The sequence below is a fragment of the Lipophrys pholis genome (assembly GCF_963383615.2).
Source record: "Lipophrys pholis genome assembly, chromosome: 9".
Lineage (NCBI taxonomy): Eukaryota > Metazoa > Chordata > Actinopteri > Blenniiformes > Blenniidae > Lipophrys > Lipophrys pholis.
In genome coordinates, this window is record NC_137639.1 from 18,577,261 (window position 1) to 18,592,401 (window position 15,141).

The 15,141-nt window shown below is 42.9% G+C and overlaps 1 protein-coding gene across 8 annotated transcripts in view; it reads left to right on the top strand.

Moving 5' to 3' along the window:
- The window catches only part of map7d1a (MAP7 domain containing 1a), a 39,953-nt gene extending 25,034 nt beyond the window's left edge, over nucleotides 1-14,919 (top strand). For 4 of the 8 annotated variants that reach the window (XM_080471524.1, XM_080471521.1, XM_080471520.1 and 1 more), the window contains 12 exons: nucleotides 648-770; nucleotides 879-1,024; nucleotides 1,322-1,452; nucleotides 2,162-2,454; nucleotides 3,394-3,679; nucleotides 4,117-4,297; nucleotides 5,735-5,839; nucleotides 8,757-8,807; nucleotides 8,892-8,952; nucleotides 10,635-10,716; nucleotides 11,123-11,361; nucleotides 13,990-14,919. In XM_080471524.1, coding sequence (XP_080327650.1) covers nucleotides 648-770; nucleotides 879-1,024; nucleotides 1,322-1,452; nucleotides 2,162-2,454; nucleotides 3,394-3,679; nucleotides 4,117-4,297; nucleotides 5,735-5,839; nucleotides 8,757-8,807; nucleotides 8,892-8,952; nucleotides 10,635-10,716; nucleotides 11,123-11,361; nucleotides 13,990-14,000 — 1,709 coding nt within the window. In that variant the 3' untranslated portion in view covers nucleotides 14,001-14,919. Of the gene's footprint in view, nucleotides 1-647; nucleotides 771-878; nucleotides 1,025-1,321; nucleotides 1,453-2,161; nucleotides 2,455-3,393; nucleotides 3,680-4,116; nucleotides 4,298-5,734; nucleotides 5,840-8,756; nucleotides 8,808-8,891; nucleotides 8,953-10,634; nucleotides 10,717-11,119; nucleotides 11,362-13,989 lie in introns of all 8 variants that reach the window. The other 4 variants (XM_080471523.1, XM_080471519.1, XM_080471518.1 and 1 more) reach the window with 1 other exon arrangement.
- The last annotated feature ends 222 nt before the right edge of the window (nucleotides 14,920-15,141 follow it).

The following is a 15,141-nucleotide window of genomic DNA, read 5'->3' on the forward strand; positions in this document are numbered from 1 at the left end:
CTGGGTTGCAGAAGGAAAAAAAAGAAAAAAGCCAATGGGTAACCATACCTATTTTCTTTCTCTCCTCTCTACCAGGATTTTAATGCACACTGTAACAGTCAGGTTGACATCTCTCATCCTGCACCTCCTTTTACACAAAGATGGTTTCTAATGCGGTTGAGTCTCTGTTCTCTTCTCCCTTTACTTACAAGCTCATGGCAGTGGTTATAAATAACTAACTGGCTGTCTAGACAACCATTTCAACTCTCTCTCTCTCTCTCTCTCTCTCTCTTTCTTTGGTGGTACTCATACAGCTCAAGGTCATCAAGGACAAATTTTCAGAGCTAATTTTCCCCTCCATCCTGTCATTCTCATAAATCTTGTGGTGGCACTGATTAGCATTTAATGGCATCGAATCAGGTTTGTATGCCTGGGAGATTCTTTCCTGACATGTTAACGATAAACTGATTGAGCTTCTCTTTTCACGTCCACTTTGCAACAAATGCTCCACTTCACATTCGGTGCTTACTGTGTAAAGGGAGAGAGATAGTACTACGTTCCTTGTTATACTTTTGACCTGACACACTTAAAGTAGAGCTGAAGTTCTGCACATTCGAAATCATATACTTTTAAAAGATGCTCAGATCATTGTGTTCTCGTGCCTGCAGCCCGTAGCCTTGCACTGAGTCCGTGGGAGAGCAGTATCGTCGACCGGCTGATGACGCCAACACTGTCTTTCCTCGCTCGAAGCCGCAGTGCTGCCAGCGTCCTCAGCAACGGCAAAGATGGCCGTAAGTTGTACTTCAAAAATTCAAGTGTCATCAGTTGTCACACAGAATATACAGTAAATAATATTGATTCATAATTTACTTGACGAAATAATAACCTCTCCCTTTCAGACTCTCCTCTCTGCCCTCGTTCAGCCTCGGCCAGTCCGCTCACCCTGTGCGCCCACCAGCCCCACCACCGCTGTTCTGACCGCTGGAGGGTGACGTCCAGTACACCGGACATCATGCAGCGTCAGCAGCGACGGAGCTCCACGCCTGTATGTCTGCCTCATTGCGAATATTAAATAACAGCTAGAGGCAACAGAGAGTTAAAACAGATTAGTTCTCCAGATACGAGCGTCATAGTAACTGACTCTTGTCGATTGATTGATCCGAAGTGAAAATGATAATGTTGCTTGACATCTTCAGATTATTGGAAAAATAAGCAAATCGCAACACGAGGATCTTCTTTAATATAACTTACCTGCTTTTCTTCTTCACAGAAACTTTTAACAGTCAACACATGTATTATTTGTTTTAAAGGTCATCTTCTCATTGTTCATCCTCTCATATAGATGGATAAAAACAAGAAAGAAAAGAGAGACAAAGAGCGCGAAAACGAGAAGGAAAAAAGTGCCATCACCAAGGAGAAAGTGCTAAAGAAGAGACAATCTCTCCCCAGTATGAGACACAGACCCGATCCAAGGTAAATGCATCTATTTGTAGTCATTTGTTTATTCATTTCTTGACTTTCTCATTTATAAAGTAACTCTGCATTACGCTATGTAAATACGTTTTAAATGACTTACTGCTTTGACAGATGTGTAGAGATTGTTCTGAAAGTAGTTTCTAAACACCTCAAATGATGTTTTCCTGACCCTGTTTGCTAGGTCAATGTTGTTTACGTCTGTGCTGCACCAACTTTATATTTTCACGTGCTGCTTGAACCTATCCAGTGGGTTAATACCAAGGAATTTACCCTCTAATCCAGAAGCCACCAAATAAAGACGTTCCCTAACGGAGAATGAACTAGAAGGGAATAAAAAGCTTCCTTTTGCTCAAGAAAAAGTGCTGAGCAATGCTGTCGACGCCAGAGGCCTCAAGGAAGAAGAAAAAAAAAAAAAAGAATCAGGACTTTAGCATAATGGGTGATTCCCCTCTGAGTGTTGCCTGCACTGCCGGTCACCGCTGGGATGCTGACGGATAATGCACTCTGAGAGACGACGCAATGTTTGAGTGCTGGTCTGTTCAGTGTGTGTGTTTGCTGAAGTTGGGTCTTTTCAGGACATTTTGCCTTTCTAAATAAACATTTCAGCCCAGTTTTAAATGAATAATGAGGCCAACTTGATTTGAAGTACCAGGGAAACTCAGTTAAAAGCCTCGCTTTTACGTTTCCTGCTGTTTTCTTCTTCCAGTCCCAGTCCTTTATCAAGACAACGACCGGCATCCCCTGCCACGCCAAAGGGCAGAACGGCCTCCCCCAGCCCTGCCGCCTCCCCGAGACCTCCATCAACACGTGGGAGTCCATCAACACGTGGGAGTCCTTCAACACGTGGGAGTCCATCAACACGTGGGAGTCCTTCAACTCCGAAAGCCCGGCCCAAGAGAGCCAGGACCCCCGCAAGGGTAGACAACCGCACCTCTTCTCCTGTCCCGCTTGAAAGAGTGAAGGAGTCTCGCAGGCCGGCCACACCAGAGGAGAGAAAGAGTGAGTAAAAACTGAGTGAAGCGGTGATCACAGTATTTTTTGAATATAGTGGGTTAAAATATTATAAACTTTATTATATTCTCCTACAAAAGTATTGTAGTATTCATTGTTATTAAACTTTTCTCCAGCAAGATCTCACTGCAGTCTAATTATGCTTGGATTATGTCTTATTAAAAGGGAGTGTTTCATTTTTGACCTTTTGAAATTTCTCATGACAAAATCAGTCAATCAAGATCCGCTCACTAGCACTCCCCCCCCCAAAAAAACAAATCCCAAATATCATCTCATCACGCAGATAAATACCCTTGAATAAGCAAAGCATAATTTTCAACAAAGTCTCCACAGCACTCAACTGTGATGACCATCTTCTTAATCGTTTCTTTTGTACCGCTCCAAAGTATGTCTTGATTTTGGGGAGATTCCCTCTGTGGCTGAGTCGCAGTTTCTTTTTATCGTTCTCATAGATTCTCTGTTCTCTTCAGGCACAGTCAATGTGGCTCGACAGAATAATGGCTCCAATGGAAAAAGTGACAGAGCCACTGGAAAGTCTTTATGTTTTTCAAGAAGCAATAGGCAAAGATTACTATCAAGTGTAATTAGCCGTGAAAACAAAGGGAGCACATGGAGTGAGCCACACACAGATTCATGGTCTGTGTTTTCTCACACACAGCGCTTGGAGCCTGTGCTAATCAGCCCTAATTATGTAATTACTGAGCTGAAGCTATGGCAGTTCACCATTGCCATTTTTGCTGGAGACAGACTATTTGACAGTGCATGCAAAGGGGAAAAGCTGCGGTTGAGTGTGCAATTAATAATGATGACCATGCACTCTCTCAGAGAGCATCACTTGAAAACTCATAATGAACATAAATAGCCACTTTGGACTTTGGTTAATGCTTATTGTCTCTGCTTGACGGTGCTTTTTTTCCCCCCGCGTAGGCTCCTCGGTCGTTCATGCCAACGCAGTATCCTCCTCCGCTACAACAGCACCTGCATCAAGCATGCTGCTCACAACCGCCAGTGCCGCTTCTTCCTCCTCTGAGCCGGCCCATTCAGCTGCCTCTGTCCGTGCAGTGTCGCCCGCTCCCTCACCGTCGGGCAAGCCCATGGCGGGCACCAACGACCCGGAAGAGGCCGTGCGCATCCTGGCAGAGAAGCGCCGGCAGGCTCGAGAGCAGAGGGAGCGAGACGAGCAGGAGCGCCGCGAACAGGAGGAGAAGGAGCGGTCAGTTTTTTTTTTCTTTTTTACACGCCTCAGAATTCATCTAGAGAGGGTCACCACCCAGACCTGCCAAAGATGTGTCAAACCCTTGAACTGTGTAGGAGAGGAGAAGAATTTTGGATGTATCCGTGAAAGATGTCAATTCCCATGCTGTGCTCCCACCTTTTGGTTTTGTGCGGATTTGGGACTCATCTTCTAACGCTTTAATGTAAAGACTTGGTGAATTGACGACAGTAGAATATGTTGCTGTAGCTCTTTTAATACTTTTAATAGAAATGTTCCCATTTCCACAAATAGCTTGGTTGAGAAAAACATGATCCAAACAAGTAATGTACTGTTAATATTATCATTTACATTTTGAACCTCATTTAAAGTGTTTGAATGTAAGTTTGTAGAGAGAAAAAAAAAAGTTATTCTTGAATTGTGCCCAAACTGTTCAGGATCCTGAGAGAGGAGCGAATAGCCAGGGAGGCCGAGGAGAGGAAGCGCAGGGAGGAGGAGGCCCGAGCCATGGCTGAGGAGCAGCGGAGGAGGGATGAAGAACAGCGGCTGCAGGAGGAGAAGGAGGCTCAGGAGAGAGCCAAAGCTGAGGAGGAGGAGAACCTCCGCCTGCAGAAGCAGGTAGGCAACTTGTCAACTCCCACAGGCTCACAGTGAAGGGTCAAGGGAGACTGAAGGAAGGATTTACTTGTATCACACTGGACACATCTGATTAATCACACAGATATGAACAATAGACTATAAAAAAGAACAGGAGCGTCCTCCTAAGGAGACAAAAATACCTTGCCTGCCCTCTTGTGACCGGTTGCGGTATACCTCCTTTATGTTTATTCCCGTCCTTTAGATAGACATGAAACAAAGTTTAGAATCAAAGCCCCTCCCTCCAAAACTAAAGTTCTATAGATACGTTTTATTTTTTGGTAGTTCATCTTTTTATAAATTAGTTTTTTTAGTGGTGCCTCAATGGCAGAACAACAAAAAGGAAATATTGCATTGAAGCGGCTCTTCCTCTTCAAAAGTCCCTCAGAGTTGGATAAGACCTCGATACTGTGGCCGGACCATTCAGTTACTACTGTGGTTAAACATGATGTCACCACCTCAAGATTACAGTGCTCAGTAATTCTAACGTCACTGTTGAAATTTTGGGAAATCAAAGATGCTATGTGCGTATTCAAATATTGACTCACTCGCTCTCTCTCTCTCTCTCTCTCTCTCTCTCTCTCTCTCTCTCTCTCTCTCTCTCTCACACTCTCTCTCTCTCTCATCCAATAGCTGGAACAAAGAGGCAATTTTTCAGTTTCTCATTGACTTTTCAACGTACACATAACCTTTCTGATATTTGAGGAGTCCTAAAAAACCACACCTTCCCTTTTCCTTCAAGAAAAGAATACCAGTGAGATTTAAGCAAATATCTATCCAAATAGTGCACAAAGACGATCATCCTTTTACTTTACTTTCTCTGGTTTCAATTGCCTTTTGTCTTTTAAATTCTCTTTTTTTTCTTTCTAAATATCTTGTTTTGTTTCTAGGATTTTAATGTAATTGTATCTATTTCTTTAAGTTTGGCAAATAACCAACCAGACCAATATTGGCACTTTCTGTGTTTATGTATAAAGCTTGGCAAATCTTGATAAGTTAAAACAGATTTCCTCTGTAGTTGAAAATTCATTACAATATGTGTTTACCTTATAGATCTATATTGATATAACTGTACTGCTGTATTAGCCAGTGAAATGCTCTGTTGATCTTGATGCGTTACCACCCCCTTGTGGCCTTTCACTAAAGTGATACTTGGTTAAATATGATCCAGCGTAATTATGCAAAGGCTGAAGTATTGTGTTTCACTTTGAATGGCCCTCAGGAGGCAGTAAATGTTGAAAATAGATCTTTTTTTGGCCCAAATGTATAGGAAAATGTCCATTTAGTGGCTGTAAACAATAATTGCACAGAGCAACCACACCCATGTTATGTAAAAGGCATGCTGTTTTGGCTGAAGTTTCTTTCCCTCTCCTGCTGGCATCAAAACTGTGGTTGGACACTCACTTGTGTGTCTTACAGAAAGAAGAAGCCGACGCTCGGGCCAGGGAGGAGGCGGAAAAGCAGCGCCTAGAGAGAGAGAAGCACTTCCAGAAGGAGGAGCAGGAGAGGCTGGAGAGGAAACGGGTAGGGCAACACAGCTGTCCTGCTTGTTGTTGCAGCCAGGTCACCGTTTCACACTGAAAATGCATTATTGTGTGTGGCCGGACCAATTTACTTGTCAGGCTTTCCGATATTTAAGGTGAACTTCTAAAGGACAACAATTATCATAGTTTGGTGGTGTGGTGGTGGTTAGTACTCCCCTTTTCCACAGTTTGAATGTCCCTGGTTCAAGTCAGGTTGGAGCATCTTTATGTGGAATTTCCATTTTCTCCTGAGTCCCAAAACTGTACCATAGAACGTGCAATGCAAAAAAACAGTGAAAGCCAGTTTTATTACTAATATAGAACTAGCATTATCATTAAAGGGGACATTTGTGCAACCATGCCTGCTAAAGGCAGCAGAATGTTTGATGTCTAGGTTGTGATGTTTTACCAACATTAGTCTGGAGAGAACCGACTCCAGGTAAGATTTCAGATTGCACTAGTTTTTCTCAAAAAGTCCCTCACTTGCTGTTGAAATTAGGACTGTCAAAAAAAATAAAATAAAAAGAGTTTAGTATTCAGAGAGATCAAACTGAGTTGTAATATGGCCTCTGAGTTTGTCATCTAGTTTTACTTTAGCAGTCCTATAAACACTTTCCCTCCCAACATAAAACTGATAAATTAAGGATTAAACTGAAGGTGAGTCAAATTAAAAAAAGGTAACATATACAATTGGATAAATTCCGAACCGAACAAGGTAAGGCAGGAGAATTATTCTGTTGCATTTTAGATATTCATGATAATATGTGAATATTTCCATCGCTATATCACATTTACTCTTGGCACACCGGGGCATTGGGTTGAATAACGGCTGTAGTCGAGTTATAAAAGCTCTGCTCATTCAGTGGTGCTATTATATTCTCTCTGTGGTCTGTCTTTTGACATGACAAAAGCAGGCTTGCAAGTTGAGTCCCTGAAACCAGGATGAATGATGTTTTTGGCTTATCCTGGATCGGCTGTCTGCATGCCACAATTTAACAGGGCTTATAATGTGTGTGAGCATGAAGCTATATATAAACACTATTAATGGTGATAGATGTGCCAGTCATCCTCATGTGGTTGTGTGCAGATCCTTCCACATGTGTGCTCATATGTACACAATCTCTGGGGCCACTATAGTCTGCCACCCACATACGCCCAGGCCTCTGGATTGTAGCTAAGCTTTTCCTTCCTGCCCCTCATCTTCTCTCCATGTGAAGAAGCGTCTTATCAATGCGTGCCAGGCCTGGCTGAGCCAACTAAAGTCTGGCTCTGTGCAGGACTCAGCCCACAAGAACAGCATGTCCTCTGTACCGAAGACTCGCTCCCGGGTCACATTGTGCATCGTTCTGCATGTCGTCTACCAGTCCTCCACCAAAACCGGCTGACTCACTCCTGTTATTGCTTAAACAAGGTGCCAGTGGTTAAACGTATCCCGAGGGGGCAGCAGAGTGTCTCATTACACCCAACAAAAAAGCTGAAGTCTCAGGGCGACTGCTTTGTAACTAAAATAGATCCCAGATCCAGTGTGAGATCTCAGCGTTTTGTGGAGTTCTGCCTGAATAAATTTGGATTGTAATAATGCCTCATTTTTATGAGTGGCAGCTGCAGCTCGGATCCGATTGTCCCAGTGTAGCAGTGTCCTCAAGTGGAGGTCGCTTGTGCGCACAGAACATTTTCATGAAACATGCTTTTTATTTGAATACAGTTCTCAACTCTGCCATAACAGAAAGCCCCTCCAAAAACAATTTATGACTCAAGCTGCAAAACATATTTGAACTTCAAAATGAAGATAACACATAATGTTTATAGAAATAGCTTTGTGCACCAACACTTTAGTTTGTATTGCATTTATGTAAAAAATGCTAATGTTTTATTATAGTTAATAGCTGCTCAGTTCTTTTAAGGTGATTTTTGTGTGTGTGTGTGTGTGTGTGTGACACCTATTAAGCATGCATGTGAGCCAGTAAAAGTAGTAGTGAACTCAAATCTGTCCACATTAAACTCTGAATCTTCATGCAAGACCTTTTTTGGATCCATCCATCAGGCAGACAGATGATATAGTAGGATGTGTCTGTGTCTAATATTACATTTGTCGCCTTCAACTGAAAGAAAAGACTCCATATGAAGAATTGTCTGCTAAATCCAGTTTCAATATTCAACTGCTGCCTATGAGCAGTAATGAAGATCTTGGACAGGAGTCACAAACTTAATCTTGTGTTTTTGGAGGGTGGGAGAAAACTTAGGCCCCTCCAGAAAACCCAGGAACATGCAAACTGAACAAAGAATGGCCCTCATGCCCAAGTTGCCCATGCTGAACCTGGGTACCTTCTCGCTGTGACGGGCGACTGCTCACCACAACACCACCGTGTGGGCTGGACTTTTCATTAAAATGAAAAATAAGAGTACCTCTTTGTTTGCATGCAATTATCTAAAAGCTACAAAAGGCCACTGCTGTCAGGTCGAAGAAGGTTTTTCACACTCCTGCTGTACTTTGTTAATCACAGCTCCACCTTCACAGGCCGTTAACCATTATTGACATTAATCTCCACCTGAAAAAATTAGCGCCTCGGTTTACTGAAAGCGTAATAAGCTTTTTCAGACTAAGAAATACAAAAGAAAGTGAGAGTGTTTTCACCGGTGACGAGAGGCAGTAAAGAGAAAAATGTGAAACCTCAGATTCTAGTAAAACAGCCTGTTGAAGTGTGTGGGCTCAGCCCAGCCCGCCCAATTTAACTGAGTCAAACGAAGCTCCCTAAATAATCTAAGTAATAATGACTTTTAGTCTGCTACTGTTGGGACGATTAAATTTAGACACGACCACTCTGATCCTGTACAGCGCATGGTCCCCATGCAAAGCTGCATTTGGATATTTGTGGCATTTTTCTCCCGTTTGATTCTTGTCTGTGCCGCTTCCTCAGCGTCTGGAGGAGATCATGAAAAGGACACGCAAGACAGACGGCGGCGACAAGGTACACATGCTCTCCACCTTCGACAAAAACAAGAAACCAAAACGTAATTTTTCCACTAAAAGTGCCTGAAACGATCTTTCGCAGAAGGAGACAAAGACCTCCCCTCCCACACACGTCAATGACAAACAGGCGGAGAGCAGCGAAGGTAAGCAGAACGTACGACTGCCTTTTAGAAAACACCCCCGAGCAGCGCAACACAGTAACACCTCTCGGCTTTAATCTACAGGAATCCTTGGGGACAGTTGGAGTTGCTGATAATTGGCCAAATTGATCTGCCATTAAAAGCAGATGAGATGTTTTGTAACCAGCTGGTTTTCGAAATCCACCGACAGGCTGTTTTCCTGCTTCAAACACAACAAAACATTTTTATCTGACTAATGTCACAGATGAACTTAATTTGATGTTTCGTGCTGTTTTGAAATGTGTCTTTTGACGCATAACCGGGCTTCTTTCATCTTCTACCCGAGGTCCACTGACAAAGCGCTGAAAAGTTTGTTGTGGTGTTAATTCTTTTGTTTCCCATGTGAGTCAGAGTCACAGTGACTCAGTTTGAATGGAAGGGTTATTAGACTATATCTCTGCCTCACATCCTGGACAGCTGTAGTCGGGGTTGTTCCTCACAGCAGAATAGGACCCATGTGTGCTGACTTGCTCTTTCTGCTCCGGGCCGGAGGGGCTCGGAGAGGGAAGAGCAAGTTTCTGGTCACAGCCTGCAGTGGTTTTGATACGTGGAATAATAAATGCGATGTTGCTTAACTCTCACTCGTGCCTACTCGCTACTCTACAATCATTAAATAACTTTCACTGTTGGATACATAAGTGGGTCAAAAATGAACCAATAGGGTTACTTTTTAGTTTGTTTTGCAATATCTTCCCAATGAAAATTTTAAATGTCGTAAAAAAGACCGTACCATTTATTTTCAACTTACATTTAATAAAACTCATTATGGTATCACCACACCAATCTTCCATAGGTGCACCCTCCTCCATGGAATTTAGTGGGAAGCCTTGATTCTTATCGAACGTGACTGTCAGGATTACACATTTTGTGGCACCCTATATATATTTATTATAGTAAGATCTGATTCATGTAAGTATTATCTTCATTCATACCACAGTATGAACGTGTATCATGTCAAAACAAATTAGATTACTTTTTTATTAGTGTATTATTGTGTCATCCATGTTTATTGGGTGAAAGAGTCATTGTTTCTTATCAACCATCATCGTATTTGCCTATTTTCTAGTTTGTGAAACTAACTTGTGGTAAAAGCCACAGGAAGGAACCAGACAAGGCCGAGTGTTTTTACCCTAAATACAAAAAAAACCCAAAACTGTGTCATTTATTGTACACACCCATCAGTGTATAATTCAGTCATGCACCTACGTTTCATTATAAGTATTTTGGGAAGAATCGGCAGACACTGGAGGAATAAGATGAAGGGAATGAAAGTGATCTTAGAGAAATGCCGTTGGTCTCAAAGTTCCCCAAATGCAGGAAGACATTAGCCACCCAGTGATGTGGTCGGGAGCCTGGCAGACATGTTTCCTCTTTAGTTGGGGTTGTGGAGATCAGTCTCAACCGCGGCCATGTCCTCAGCGGAGCTTAGTAAGCGTGGGGGTGGTCTGGACTTCATAAGAAGGATACCCCAGAAGACTTTGGCATCCCGAGCCAACCCATTAAAGTTATCCTGACACAGCTTAAGGTTGATCATTAAAGGTGTTTGCCACCCGGCGGTTCCTCGTGCTCGGCAGGGTGGGAAGTTGACTTCATGTGGCCGCCTTGGCGTGCTCGGTTAACATTGTTTTGCTTTTCATTTCCTCTAGCGTCTGCTGACTATCAGCCAAAGCCAGAAGTTGCCCTGCCCAATAACAAGGACGAAAATGGACAAAGCAACGTCAAGGAAAGGTAAAACTTAAGCTTCTTCTTCCCATTTTTGCACCACATTGATGCGATAACACAATAAAGCGTTTGGGTCGTATGTGCCAAAAACACGTGCCAGGAGTTGACAACCCTTCGAGTCAGCTGGAGGTTTGCATTGTTGTAATAAACCTCAGTGGAAAACACAAGGAGCCACACAATTACAGCCCAGAATAAACAGTTGTAACACTGGGAGGAAGATTTTGTTCCCTAAAATATTTACTCTCTATAGCCCAACACACGTTTTTGGGCGAATCTAAAAAAGACTTCTGTAATTGAACAGTGGTGGGATGATTCATTTGTTGTTTGAGTCCCTGGGACCGATCATGAGTACAACCACATTGTGCTTTCTGTTTTCCCCTCCCTCCCTCCATCCCCTCCCTCCCTCCAGCAGCAGCGTCTCAGTCCAAGTGGTTAATGGAGTGCAGCCTTCAAGACATGAAAACGGGCTGTCTGCTAAAGGAGACTCCGCCCACTTTGAGGACATCATCCAACTCACAAATCACGGCAACAGCACCAACGGTGGCCGGGAAAAGTCCGAGACCTGCGTGGCCACTGAGCCCATCCTCTCTTTTGAAAGCGAGGATTCGTTCATGAAAAAGGCAGGCCCAATGAAGCCTCAGCATGTCACAGGTGAAAGACATTGAAACTGCCTTAAGCTGCCACACACACACACACACACACACACACACACACACACACACACACACACACACACACACACACACACACACACACACACACACACACACACACACACACACACACACACACACACACGAGCCACCGCATCAGCAGAAAAAAGGAACGTGATATTTAGGGTGTTGGTCGTGAAGCTGAACTTCAATGAATGAAGAAAGTGAGTAGAAGAACAGACGGATGAACATTTTCAGAACAATAATGCTGAGTTGGATTAACATGTTCAGGCAGAGTGGGCCTGATCTGAAATGTTCCCACAAGAAAAGAAATTAATCCAGCCTGCAAAACCCAATACCCTTCCAGCCTGTTTACAAAGATAAACTTGTTCTCTGGCAGCATCTGACTTCAATTACAGTAGTGACAGGAGTTTTGATCAATAGAGGAACCTGAATAGTGCATTATGTGCTTTTAAGCTGTTTAGACATTTTTGGCTCAGATTCTTGGCCTGAACCAAAATAAAACACACAGAAAATCTTACATTTTAGTCCAGTTTCCTATACTTTTTCTAGCATTCGTACTACGACAATAAACCGTCTGTGGTTTTCACAATATAAATTGTCAAATAGCAGAAAGGAAGGATGACATTTTTAACAACTCAGGCAGGTTCAGGTTTTGTGACGCCGACTTGAAATGTTGCCAAAAACAGGGAAATTGGTTGACTTATGTTTAGGAAGTTAAAGCTGTTTTGATGAAATAGAGAAGTACTCGAAAACAATTGAATGTTTAATTTAGAAGCTCACATGGTCCAGCGAGTTCTCTGGCGTGAACCAAAAGAAGAACCTTGCATTTTAGTTCAGTTTTATGTACATTGACGCACCTTCGACTTTCCTACTATCGGCCAAAAAAATGATATTTGGGCATTTTGGAAGTAAATAAATACCACTTGTGACATTACTGTGGTCGCATTTATGAAATAGCAACGAGCTCCAACATGTTTAAGAAAATGTATTAAGGATTCCACAAAGCACACATTTCTCCACCAGTGAGGACAGCAGTTTAATTGTCCTTCCCACATGTTCATGTTAGTTTTCTTTTTTTTTCTCCTCCTAAACTGTCAATCATATGATTCAATCAAATGTCCTCAGAATTTGTTCAGTGACTGACTCACGAGTTTCATTCAACTCAAACCGTCTCAGTGTGATCACGTCCGCAGAAACTTTTGGATGTTCCAGTGTTAGACAATACAAGGAAAGTATGGCGTAAACTCATAAAAAAAAAAAAACATCTTCACTTGAGAAAGAAATGCTTGAGTGGAGAAGCCAAGAGAGTCTGTTGTGCAGTGGCTGGGTTTGCTCACATATCATCTCTTAATGAGAAGTGGACAGCGATCGCTCCCCTGCAATGTGCCTGTGTGCTTATTTGCTATAGTCCGGATTTATAATTGCCGTCACGCAACACCACAGCGAGTGCTGCTGAGTGCTGGCGAGAGATCGTGAACCCGAACTTGTACTTCATCTTACGTGCGGGTCATCACCTCCGTTAAAGTGCGTCTCCTCAGAGGAGAGGAAGGTGTAGCGTGGATATGAAAGAAATAGTGTAGGGAAGGGTGAAGAGAGGCAGGACATCTTCATACCGTTGACAGGATTTATTCAGCAGCCCCGCTGGCTTGGGCCTGGACCCAGTGAAGAATCTCCAGAATGGCCGAGGCGATGAAGAGACTCCATCCTTGACTGCTTCCCTGCCAGGGGCTGGAAATCGGACTCCGAAGCAATTAAGCACTCCGTAACCTCTCACTCGTCCCCCTCCCAGCAGCAACGTCAGCAGCAACTTACCCTCCGTCCCCCCGCCCCCCCCCCCCCCTTCTGCTGCCCAATCTTAACCTTCACCTGTTCGCCTGAAGACAAGATAGAGATCTGAAATACTTTGTAATCAGAGTATGATTACCTTTTCTTGGCCTCCAATGCTTTCAATGAAGTTTACCTTCAATGAGTATTTCACTCTTTATTTCTCTCCCACCGCTTTCCGTTCTGAAAATTTGACCTGGATTTGATTGGTTATGTCAACAAGCAAGATTAAGGTGGCGTGACAAAGTACCTAGAGTTTCTATAGTTTCACTATTAACCCTTAATGAAGGCACTCAACAGAACACGTCAGAATATAATCCCAAAGGTTGCTAAAGCATAACTGGAGATACCTTTTTACATTTGAGACCTAAATAACCACGGCTACATAATAATAATCCTAATAATCATAATCATGCATTTTATTTGTATTGTACTTTACATTCATGACTTCGTGAAATGAAGAAGTGACCAAATATAGTCAATTTTCTGATCAAGTGTTAAATGTTAAACTATATTCCCTTGAGTGCACCATGCAAACAAGACAGCGATGGTTTATGGTTTCTTGGCCTCTGACATGTTAAACATCCTTTTACATTCAGTATAGTCAACAGGTCAGAGGTTCACAGACGCAGTCATTACTCACTCCAGCAAAACTCTGTCTTTTTTTTTTTTTCTCTCCGCCACACCCGGGATTTCCTTTTTATCTGTTGGCATGTGCTCATTAATCTCGTACAAACGTTTCCCCTGCTGACCTTTAACCCTTTCCTCTCCTCCCCAGAGGTCCTGTGACATATTTCAGGGTCGAAGTGCTCGTCGCCTTATACCACTGACCTTCCCTGACCCTGCCAACGCTCGCACGGCGAGCCCCGTGACCTGTGCCAATCAGCAACCTTCTTCTGCGCTCCCAAAGGGAAAACTCGCTTCTCTCCGAAGGCGAAATGGGCTGCGGAAGACGAGGACAAAAAGCGTCAGGACACACGCAAAAACAGGATGAAACGTGTTGCCGCATGCAGCACAGGTGCATTAATGTTATCATGTAAAGATCCTCGTGGCACCGAATCCCTGCACCTTAATACTCAACAGTATCATCCTTTGTACAGTTCAGCTAAGTAATTATTACACTGCTGGGTCAAAGAACTGTTTGTTCTCTTTGTCCTTTAGTTATTTAAGTTGAACATGAAGAAAAGACTGGGTACTTTGTGAATAGTGTAAATGAAGTTACAGTGTTGGACAAAGGAGTCATTTTATGCTTATCCTACATGAGTAGATCATCTAAATGCAACGCAGATATTCCAGTATAAAACTGCCTGTGACAACTTAACCGTAAAATCAGGAGATTAAACTTCACAAGTGACGACTTCTGACTGCGTAAAAATACTGTCTGCCGATGCTGAAACCTCAGTGCTGATTGATTGTATGAAGAACTGGATGTAATGTGGAGTGTGCAACGTTGGCAGTTTACGGAACCAGATGTCACACAAGGTCAAATCCCCATAAAGCGGGATTTACTCCACTATTTAACAGCTTAAACTGTTTCTTTGTTATTCTGACATGTGCAAGCATGACTCAGTTTTCTCATTTGCATTGAGATATTCATGCACTCAAAGGAATTTGAAATGCTGATGTGTGTATATGCTATAATTATATTTTGATGTGCGTTGTAAGGTCTGTTGGCGTGAGTCTTATTAAAGACAAGCGGTCCAGTCAAGCTTTTGTCCTGAATAAATACGGATTCAGAACAGCGGTAATCATTCTCAAGTTCATCACTCTGAAGCAGGGAAGGCAATTGATCATTTGTTATTAATTTGCAGCCTCAGAATGTTTTGTACTTTTGTCTAATTCCTTTTCCCTGCAGCCTCAATAGTATTTTGGTTTCAGAGCGGAAATTCCCACTCGAATTTGTGAAAGAGAAGGCACAGGAAAACAGACC